The 11,572-nt window shown below is 47.1% G+C and overlaps 1 protein-coding gene and 1 pseudogene across 1 annotated transcript; both read left to right on the top strand.

Moving 5' to 3' along the window:
• On the top strand, nucleotides 1-3,477 carry LOC110296945 (diamine oxidase [copper-containing]-like). Its single transcript, XM_021165751.3, has 4 exons — nucleotides 1-1,561; nucleotides 2,324-2,606; nucleotides 2,898-3,030; nucleotides 3,283-3,477. The coding sequence occupies exons 1-4, from the start codon at nucleotides 1-3 to the stop codon at nucleotides 3,475-3,477; spliced, it is 2,172 nt and encodes a 723-aa protein (XP_021021410.1).
• Nucleotides 3,478-5,930: 2,453 nt separating this feature from the next.
• Nucleotides 5,931-6,857, top strand: LOC147003990 (diamine oxidase [copper-containing] pseudogene; annotated as a pseudogene).
• Nucleotides 6,858-11,572: the final 4,715 nt, after the last annotated feature.

Raw genomic sequence — 11,572 nt, 5'->3', positions numbered from 1 at the left:
ATGGGGTTGGCACAAAGGAACTTGGCACTGGGCTGCATGGCCATCGTGTTGGTTCTACAGGAGACCATGGCAGAGTACCCCAGCTGGATGTTGAATGGCAAGGCCCAGGTGTTCTCAGACCTGAGCGCCCAGGAGATGGAGGCTGTGCACAGCTTCCTGATGGGCAGGACAGAGCTGGAGCTGCAGCCATCAGGCACACAGGCTTTGGACAAGAATTCTGTGTTCCTCATTGAGACTCTGCTGCCCAACAAGAAGGAGGTCCTAGAGTTTCTGAATAAAGGAACCAGACCTCCTGTGCGGGAAGCCCGTGTCATCATTTTCTTTAGTGCCCAGGAGCACCCCAATGTCACCGAGTTTGCTGTAGGGCCCCTGCCACAGCCCATCTACATGAGAAAACTGTTCCCCAGGCCAGAGAAACATCGATCCTGGGCATCCAGACCCATGTCCAAAGCAGAGCAAAGCCTTCTCTACCACAAAATCAAGGAGGCCACCACACCCTTACAGGGGTTTTTCCTTGACACCACTGGCTTCTCATTAGAGGACTGCAATGGCCAGTGTCTGACCTTCACCCATGTGGCCCCCCATAGTGTGGAGTCTAGACATCGGGCCACCTGGTTCCTCTTGCAGCGCATTGTAAAAGATCGCCTACTGCAACCTACAGGTCTGGAGGTCCTTGTGGATCATGGGAGCACAGATATTCGGGACTGGAGAGTAGAGCAGGTCTGGTATAATGGGAAGCTCTACAACAGCCCAGAGGAACTGGCTCAGAAATATGCAGATGGAGAAGTGGACACGGTGGTCCTCAAGGACCTGCGTCCCAAGAACACAGAACTGCCACAAGTCTTTAACAAGCCTGGTGGGAAATTCGCAGCGCCCCTCAGAAAATCTGGGTCCCATGTGGAACAAGCCAATGATTCCAGATACCACCTAGATGGTAACACTGTGATCTACAAAGACTGGAGTTTCTCCTTCCAGCTTCGACCATCTTCTGGGCTGCAGATATTGAATGTGCACTTCAGGAATGAGTATATAGCCTATGAGATTGGCGTGCAGGGTGCTATGGCTGTGCATAGAGAAAAAACACCTGCAGGAGAGCTGACCAAAACCATGGATCTAGGCTGGAGCCTGGGCACTGTAACTCATGAGTTAGCCCCTGGCATCAACTGTCCAGAAACAGCCACCTTCTTAGACGTCATCCACTACCATGGCACTGATGGGCCTGTCCGTTATCCACGAGCCCTCTGCCTCTTTGAGATACCCACAGGGGTGCCTGTTAGGCCTACCTTTAACACCAACTCTGCAGGCAAAATCAACTTCTTTTCAGATGTGATGGGACACAAACTGGTGCTACGGGCAACCTCAGCGCTCTACAATTTTGATTACATCTGGGACTTCATCTTCTATACAACGGGCACGATCTCAGCCAAGATGCATGCCACAGGTTACATCCACACCACCATCTATACCCATGAAGGATTGAGAGAAACTCACCTGCTGACTCACCAGCTTGGCCACAGCCACACCCACCTTGTGCATTACCGTGTTGACCTGGATGTGGCAGGTAGGACTTGAAATCAGACCCTCCGTGTCACTTAGCTGCTTCCCACCATTAACATTACCTCACAAAGATAGGGCTGAGACGCCCTGATGTTAACTATTATCTGATGTAAGTATTCAGAGTCTCCCCCCTCCAGCCCCCATCTGAGAAAATAGTGGCTGTGAATTGTACCCTAGTGTTACCCAGAATCTTAGGCGTGCATCTGGCTCTAAATTCAATAGTACAGAAGGGAGGGGAGAAAGAAGTATAATGGGGTGAGAAGGAAGAAATGTCACTGTCTAGCCCTTTCAGACAGTCTGTACTCGATATATACTATCACCACAGAGCAGTGTCATGGCTCTGACACTTGACATCAAAGCAAATAACAGAACAAGGCCATCAGGATAAGATGGATGTCTGTCACCCATAAATCTCATTTGTTTTTATGGCCCAGAAAGTATTGCTGCAGGAAGACTCAGGCCTTCAACAGACTATCCCCCCTCTCCAGGGTTAAAACTACAGCAAGCAGGCTGTATCTTGAAAGAGCCCGGGTCACACTGAAACTTCCTCAGTTGCCAGGACTGACCCTTGAGCTGTCCTCTAGCTCCTGTGGTTTCGGATTCACTTAGTTCCCCAGCCCATGTTTTTGAACCATCTTCTGCCCCCAGCACTGCTTCTGGCTGGCTGCTGGCTGTGGGTGTGGTCTATGTTGAAGATCCAGGATGGAGGGAGAAAACTTCCAATCTAAGCTTGATTCTAAACCTTCCTCTCCCCCCATGGTTCCAGGCACCAACAACAGCTTCCACACACTGCAGGCCAAGCAGAAAAACACCACCAACTCCAGCAGCCCAAGACGCCTGGTACAGGACATGATGGAGAAGACACAGTATTCCCAGGAGCGCCAGGCCACCTTCTCCTTTGGACAGACTCTGCCTTCATTCCTGTTCTTTAGCAGCCCCAAAAAGGACATCTGGGGATACCGGCGCAGCTACCGCTTAAAGATCTACTCCACATCTGAGCAGAGGCTGACCCCTGAAACCCAAGAGGACTTGGCTTTCAGCTGGGCCCGGTGAGGAGTCGTGGGAGCACCTCACTGGCTGTAAATGTCTCTCTGTTTCCATTCTTGACACTCTGAGTCCATGTGTGAGTCTGAGTGTACATCCTCATGCCCTTGGGGAGGGAAGGGGTGTGCTCACAGGGCTCTTGGCCCTCAGATGGCTTTGAGTACTCTTGCAAAGTCCAGGAGATCACCATGCATTGTGAGGAAACACCAGCTTCCCCATCTGTGGCCCTGAGGATGTTCTGAGCCCTAGCTGGTGCCCCAGCACTCACAGCCACCTGGCTTTTTCTCAACCTGCAGGTACTCCCTGGCAGTGAGCAAGTACTCAGACTCCGAACAGTACAGCAGCAGCATCTACAACCAGAATCACCCCTGGGATCCCCCTGTGGTTTTTGAGGATTTCCTTCAGGACAGTGAGAATATTGAAGACCAGGTACTAGACCAGTCTCTCCCTTCCCTCCTCTGGTCTTATCACTACCCTCCAACTCCACCTGTCCCTGCTCCTAGGAGTGTGGCTTGCTGGTGGAGGACAAGTTCAGAAGTCATGAAAGATGGGCCAACCTCTCTTCAATAGGGCTAAGACTCTCTGGGGGAAAGTTTGTAGACACATCTTAAAATGACCCAGACCTTCCAGAGTTCACAATTAATACCTCCTGACCCACTAAAGACTTTGTCTCTCCCACAGGATTTGGTGGCCTGGGTGACAGTAGGCTTCTCTCATGGGCCCCACTCTGAAGCTGCTCCATATATGGCCTCATCTAGGAACTTCGTAGGCTTTTTGCTCCTGCCTTTCAACTTCTTCTATATCCCTGAAAAACATCCAGGTCCAAGTGCCACAGATGTATCTGACACTGGATCCCTGGGGGCAGGGTCTGCCTGATGCCTCCACTATTCAACTTCAATGGGACCTACAACCCTGTGTCAAGAGTCCAGCCCCAGCTCCTGCTCAACAGACCCATACCCCCACAAGGACATTCAATAAATACTGACATTCTTCCCTTCTGTGTTGCTTCTAGAACTGTGGAGGGTGTGGACCACATACTCATATATGTGGCCGTGGGATCTGTATACAGTTATATACTACATGCCAAAAAGGCCTCTATGATCAGGGTAAAGATTTTCTATGAGATGGATTTTTCAATATCTGAGACTTTGCCATGCCTCTTAGAGTAACTTTATAGGAACGGTCACACCTCAATGCTGGGCGTGCAGAAGAGAGCTGTTAAGGGGAAATCTAAAAGATGACCAACATCTCTCCCTTTTGTTGTTGTTTTATCATCTAAAGTTTTCTCCCTAAGATCATTTTATCAACAAACGACAAAATGTATGTGTGTTCTGGTCACAGTAGAGCTGTCTGCAGCAAGCAAAGTCTGGAGACAACGGTTGTGACCCCCATACTTGTGAGTGGGACATATGACATAAGAACACAGGGCCCTGATGAGTGCCTATGCTCCCTTTGCCCATTTCCTGCTCTAAAACTGGATTCTAACTGAAATGCACCCCAGTTCTCACCCTCATGGGAACAGCGGTGCTCCCTGGTCTCCTGGGGCAGGCACAGTAACACAGACCCCTGCGCTCCTCTCTGTGCCTCTGTTGCCAGGGCTTGGGAGTTGTGTTGTGGATGTACCAGCTAGGACTGGACACTCCAAGGTCACAGTTTCTCTGCATTTTGATCAGTTGTGGATCTCTGTAACAGTTACCATCTGTTACAAAAAGAAAGCTTCCATGATGAGGGATGAGAGCTACACTTACCCATGGGTGTAAGGGCAAGTGTTTAGAATACAGTTAGAAATTACATTGATTTTAGAAAATGACAGCAGTAGGTTCTCCTCTAGGGTCTATGACCATCAATCTATTGGGTAGACAGTATAAATTCCTTCCTACTGAGAGGAAGCTAAGTCCAATTAGATACCTATTGCTTACCCTGAGATAAAAATGTCACTATTGCACCATCAGGGATGTCTTGCCAGGCTGGTCACTACTGTGATTCATAGGCTCTTCAGCTGGGTAGGACATTAGATTGATCTTCTCCCTTGGCTGCTTGAATTGCACCTTCTGACATGTGAAGGCTAGTCCTCAGGGGTGAGACTTCTGTGTCCATTCCAGCTCTATTCTCCCAAGTCCTGAGTCCAATGAGTGTATTCATCAATAGGTCCTTACCTTCATGCTGTAGATGGCCACCAAGAGCAATGGAAGTCCCTATACTGTTGTGGGAGTCTCTTAAACCACCCTGACCAATAACTTGAAGAATGGGCTCGAATGTTTCTTAGTTTGGTTTCTATCTCTGTGATAAACACCATAACCAAAACCAGCTTTGGGACGGTGGCGGGTAAGGATTTATTTCATGTTACAACTTACAGTTTCTCATGAAGGAAAGTCAGAGCAGGAACCTGGAGGCAGAAACTGAAACAGAGGCCATGGAACAGTGCTGCTTCCTAGCTTGTTCAGACTGCTTTCTTAGGCAACCCCTGACCACCTGCCTACAGGTCACAGCACCTGTAAGCTGAGCCCTCTGGCAACAATCATTGATCAAGAAAATGCTCTGTAGATTTGTCTATAGGCAATCCAATGGAAGCATTCTTCTCAATTGAGACTCCTCTTCCTAACTCAAGTTCAGATTAAAGTTTGTGTCAAGTTGACAAAAAACAAAAACAAAAAACAGCTAGCACACTGTGCCTGCCACTAGAATTCTTGTTCATGACCTTTTGGTGAAACAGTTTCATCCCAAATAGCATAGCTATACCTTATATTTATACTATATATGTAATATAGTAAATAAAATGTAAGTTTTGGTAAGCATATGAAATAATATTTGTATTTTCAAACATCCTTATGTCTCCTTCCTCCCTCTGTATCATTCTCTCTTCATATACTTCAAACATTAACTTAAATTTCAACATGCATCCCCATAAAAGCTGATTTGTTGCATGGGAAAGAGAATTTTTCTCTCACTAATGTCTTCGACAGAAGCAGGGCAGAAGCAGCTTTAATCCTTGTTGGGCTAGCCTTGGCTATAACTTGTGGTACCCCTAGCTCATGAATGTTTTGTGATTGTTGAAAACTAAAAAATAGAGAGATGGTGGGGATATCTAGATAAGAAAGAGTATAAGAGCTTTTCAGATGAGGGAGGAAATGGGTGGATGCAAATGGAGACCCAGACAGCACTGTGAACTATGAGTAAGGACCCAGAGACTCCAACTCTGGCTTCAGTTGGGTAAGGGAGGAAGCACAGTTAGTGGGAAAGTCAGGGCTTAGAGACAAGGAGCTCTGGAGTGCTGGCTTGGAGACAGATATACCTAAGTTTTCTCCTCTCTCCTGCTGAGTTCCAGAGACATGGGGTTGGCACAAAGGAGCTTGGCACTGGGCTGCATTGCCATCCTTGTTGGTTCTACAGGTGACCATGGCAGAGTACCCCAGCTGGATGTTGAATGGCAAGGCCAGGTGTTCGAAAACCTGAGCGCCCAGGAGATGGAGGCTGTGCACAGCTTTCTGATGAGCAGGACGGAGCTGGAGCTGCAGCCATCAGGCACACAGACTTTAGACAAGTACTCTTTGTTCCTCATTGAGATGCTGCTGGCCAAGAAGTATGTCCTAGGATTTTTGGATAAGGAACAAAATGTGCTGTGCAAGAAGCCCATGTTGTCAGATTCACTGTACCCAGGAGCACCCTATGTCATTGAGTTTGCTAGGAGGGAGGAGGGGACCTTACCAAATCCCATCTACATGAGAAAACTGTCCCCCAGGCCAGAGAAACATCGATCCTGGGCATCCAGACCCATGTCCAAAGCAGAGCAAAGCCTTCTCTACCACAAAATCAAAGCAGCAACCACACCCTTAAAGGGGTTTTTCCTTGACACCACTGGCTTCTCATTAGAGGACTGCAATGGCCAGTGTCTGACCTTCACCCATGTGGCCCCCCATAGTGTGGAGTCTAGACATCGGGCCACCTGGTTCCTTTTGCAGCTCATTGTAAAAGATCGCCTGCTGCAACCTACAGGTCTGGATGTTCTTGTGGATCATGGGAGCACAGATATCCAGGAATGGAGAGTAGAGCAGGTCTGGTATAATGGGAAGCTCTACAACAGCCCAGAGGAACTGGCTCAAAAAATATGCAGATGGAGAGTGAACATAGCAGACTCACTGTCAAGGACCCACTGTCCAAGAGCACAGAGAAGCCATGTATCTTTAATCAGCTTAGTGGAAATTTCCCAAGGCACCTTCCTCATGTGGAACAAGCCAATGGTCCCTAATACAGACTAGGAGACAACACTGAAATCTGCCAAAGGCTGGGGCTGTTCCCTTTGGGTCAGTGTTCAAGAGACTATGGCTTTGCATAGTGAAGACACCCCCACAGGATAGCTGACCAAGACCACAGATATGTGGCTTGGGTACTATCACCTATAAAGTAGCTCCTCTGCCATCAACTGTCCAAAGACAGCCTCCTTCCATGTCCAGGGCAAAGGAAGCCAAATGAGGTACTGAATTTTTCACTGTCTGGAATGTCTGGGTCTCTCTCATGGAGGCTGTGGGTATATTTTCCTGCCTAAATGATGGTTTGCCTTAGGAAGCTGTATATACACAACTGCTTGTGCATACACGAGTGTGTGTGTGTGTGTGTGTGTGTGTGTGTGTGTGTGTGTGTGTGTGTGTGTGTGGTTACCACTCCAGCCACATAATGTATAGCTTGACTGAAAGCCACGGCTCCCTTTATCCTGACTTTTCCTAGCTGACAGCTGGTACTGTGCATGCAGTAGGGATTCAGTGATTCTTGCTGAGTGGGAGCAGAGGCAGCCGAGCACAGCTTAGAGGCCCATGGAATAGGACACTGAGAAGGCTGCAAGAAAGCCAGGAGAACAGAGGAAACTAAAGGTCACTTCAATGCATTCTGATGGAACATAGGGCAGCACAGTCAGGAAGGGGGTTGCAGGGAGCAGACATGTCTCTGATCTGCAGCTGGGAGGGTCACTGGCTGCTAAGCTCTCCCCTATCCTGTGACTCCCTTGCCATTGGAGCCCTCCCCCTGTTGCCCACTTTACGTCAGAGAAAAGGATTCTAAACCCTCTTCCTTGTCTTCTTCCTCCTCCTCAAAGCAAAATGACATTTGGAGATAAGAGATGCTAGAGGGAGATCAGCTGAGAAGGACATGGAGACACAGGAAAACACAGTCCCTTCTATAGGATTCATACTGTCCAGGGTGACCGAAACATATCAGTGGTTGGCAGAGGTATAACTGCAGGGAGGGGGAGCAGGGAGGGTGTAGAGGATTTAAGGTCATTGGAACGAACACTCCTCAGTACTGTGATGGCATGGGACTGTCATTACACATTTGTCAGCATTCTTTGGATGCGTGGCAAGATGACCCCGGTCATAAAGTATGAGTTTGGTGTGCCAATGGAGTGTCTCTATGGGTCAGCAATTGTCACTCATGGACCACACTGTTGGATGCTGATAGTGGAGAGACTCAGGGGAAGAGTCAAAGATATGGAGTAGCTAGCTCCCTATCCCTCCTCTTCAAACTGCTATGATGCCAAAACTCCTCTAAAAATGAAGTCTACAGACACATCAGCATCCCTTCATGGGAGGGCAGGGGAGTCATAAAGCCGGTTTTCCTCTGGGAGCTTTAAGCAGCTCATGGTTGCTGAAGTCATATTCCTCAGTTACTTGTGTCAGGTAAATAACCATCAAATGTGCTTGTGCAAGCAACCTCACTAACTCAGTGAGCTACAAAAATAAAGGCATGAAATGAAGAGAGGGATTAATTGGAGAGAGAAGCCATTTAGTTGGAGGTGGTGCCACAGGAGAGGACAATGAAGGGCTGGTGAAGTTAGATGTTGTAGAGGTGTGAAATTGTGAAAGACTAAACACATTTTCAAAAACAAGAAATCCGAGCTGGCTGTGCTGGTGCATGTTTTTAATCCCAACACTTGCGCAGCGAAGGCAGACATATTTCTGTGAGTTTACAACTACCTTTATCAATATAACAAGTTCCAAAGGAGCCAGGGCTATATAGTGAGCCCTGTCTCAGACCAAAACATGAAGTCTAGATCTCCACAAGATTTAGAGGGGCTCATGGGGACCCAATCTCCCTGAGGATAAGAGAAGGAGAAATTTTCTTCAGTAGTCTATCTTCCATCAAGTCGCCCATAATCATGTATGCATACTTGCTCTTGTGCTATTGTAAACAACTATAATAAAACTCATTTGGTCACAAAATTCATATACTTATGGACTCAAAAAGAATAAGAGTCTATCTAGAAAATGGAAAAGGATGAGCTGGAGTTAGAGAGGCAATAAAATTTAAATGTTTATTATCCACTAAACATTATATATTTATAACATTACTATATATTGATATAATTTTTTACTCAAAATAAATATATATTTATGTGAATATAATGTGTTTGGACCAAACTACTCCCCCATTTTTCCTCTTCATGTGCTCTTTTGTTAATACCCATCCAGTCCACTTCTTTCTGCTTATATGTGCAGGAGTGTGAGAGCGTCTACTGGACCATGGGTAGCTATCGGGGCCCACATTCCTGAAGAAAACTGACTCTCTCCTAGCAGCCTTCAATTATCAATAGTTCTCAGAGAGTACTGGGATGTTATAAGCCCCCCCCCATCCATGCTAGGATTGGGGCTGGCTTGATTTTGTGAAAATCTTGTCCATCAATAACAGCTAGTGTGATTCATGTGTGCAATGGCCCCATCATGTCCAGCAAATACTATGTCTCTCAAGATATCGACTCCCTTAACTCTTATAATCTTTCTGCTCCCTCTTCTAAAATTGTCCCAAGCTTTGTAGAGAAGAGATATAATATAGATGTCCCATGGTCTCTTTATCCCTACATGTTAACAGGTGTGCGTCTGTATTAAGTACCATCTACTCCAAAGAGAAGAGAAATACACTAATTTATGGTATAAAAATAAAACTTAGGGAACTATGTCAGATATGTCAACAGTAGTACTAGATTTTTCCTAGGAGGGATTTGACCTAGTTAACAGTACTAGGCATGGTTTCCATCCTGAACAGTATAGGGAAACCAGCCAAGATTATGTAAGAAAGCAGAGGAGGGGGCAACATAAAGATATGAAATACACTTTTAAATAAAGAATCCTGTCTAAAAATAGCTAGTAAATCCGTACTGAAGTTCATGTCCTCCCTGGTTCTGAGTTCATCCAGAAGCCTCTTGTCTCATCCACAAGGCACCAAGGCAACAAAGAGAAGTCCTCTAGGTGGACCATCTCCATTAAGTCAAACAAGCATGATATTCTATAGGTTGGCTAGGAGAATGCAAAGGAACCCCCAGAGCCCAGCAGCTCACAAGGGATAGGGCAGGTACAGTACACATCTCTCACTGTTGCATTCAGAAGATCTTGTTCCCTGGAGACTAAATAACAACGTGCTGAGGGACAGTGAGTGGGACATCCAGGACCAAGACAGGAAGTCCCTTGGTAAGGCAGAGTGTTAACCAACTTTGAAGGAAGACAGAGGATACAAACTTGACATGAGGAAATCAAGTGGAAACACTTCTCTGAACAGAACCCCCCCCAGAAAACCAGCACTTTGTGAGCACACAGGCTGTTCCTGACACTTGTGAGAGGCACATACAACACAAGACATTTCTAAACAGAAACCATGAAGCATCCATGATGCCCAGGCCTGTGATCCAGTTCCTCCTTCATGTCCCTCGTGAGCACCTATGCTTCCTTTTGCCTAATTACTACCCTGAAAGCCATTTTTAGGTGAAATTCGCCCTGGTCCTTGGCCCCTTACCCTATTACTGGTGGAGAATACATAGCAGTGTTGACCTATGACCACTTCTATACGTCAACAGAGGCATTTTCTCCAGATTCCTGCCAATCAACGAAACTCAAGGCAGTTAACCTGTGACTGCAAGGATCTCTCAGAATCCTTCCACCTACACTGAGGACCAAGCCATAATTCAGTCCTCTGAACCTCACCAAACCTACAAGAGGGAGTACAGCTAGAGACCTGGAGGGACCATTGAGTGGGATTGCAGAGTGGGGTCAAGGACAGGTGTGAGGTCCCTCCTGTGTATGTAGATACACAAAAAAGAGCTTGCTGGTACTCAGCAGTATCCAGATCAGGTTAGGATCTGAAAGGACCAGGTGTGGTAACAGTAGCAACATGTACACAAGAGACAAAGGCTCCATACACTCTGCATATATCACAACTGACCAGCCCACCTCACCCGCAAGTACAAGAGAGAGCAGCATGACAGCCAGCATGACAAGACATCCTTTACTGCTGTTCGGGGGACCTTGTTGAACAATAAAATGTCTGACTATGCCTTCTCCTCCAAGGAGAGGATGATATATTCCTGGCTTGGTACTCCCTGATGTACTTCATAGGATAACCTTACAGGCGTGCTCAAATAGCCTTGACTACCCTGTCCTTGCTCCACAGCCCAGACTCAGTCCAGCCAGCATGCAGTGTGCGGGGGACCAGACTATCATCAGGGTTCACTTTAAAGAGAGTAGACAGCATGCTGTGAGTTCCAGAAGGCCAGTGCTGTTCCACATCCACACGTTCACACTTATCATTCACACTTATCGGCTTCTTTCTCTCCAGAGCCTTTAAGGGTGTGCATGCTGCTGCTACCATTTCCACTTCACAGGTGAACACAGTGGGGTGCTCAGAGAATTTCACAAGCCGGCCAAGCTCACACAGTAGCCTTGTGACTTCCCAGGACTTTATCCCAGGCAGCTTGAGCCCAGAATCTGCACTTTGAACAGTCACACTAAATTGGTTGCATTCAAAAGGGAATTTTGCTGTCAGCCCAGGCCCCTGTCTTTCCAGAACAGAAGTGCTTCATAGCCAGTGAGGACCAAGGCTCCGCTGCTGTGACTCATGGCATTTCTGGTTGATAAATGCTCTCCTGCAGAGAAAACCCTGAGAAAAAGAGAAACACATGGGCACTATCTAGATAAGAGAGAGTATAAGAGATTTG

The sequence above is a fragment of the Mus caroli genome, unplaced genomic scaffold (assembly GCF_978045245.1).
Source record: "Mus caroli unplaced genomic scaffold, Mus_caroli_1 scaffold_7, whole genome shotgun sequence".
NCBI lineage: Eukaryota > Metazoa > Chordata > Mammalia > Rodentia > Muridae > Mus > Mus caroli.
Note: the sequence above shows the minus strand (reverse complement) of the source record. Positions and strands in the feature narration are given on the sequence as shown.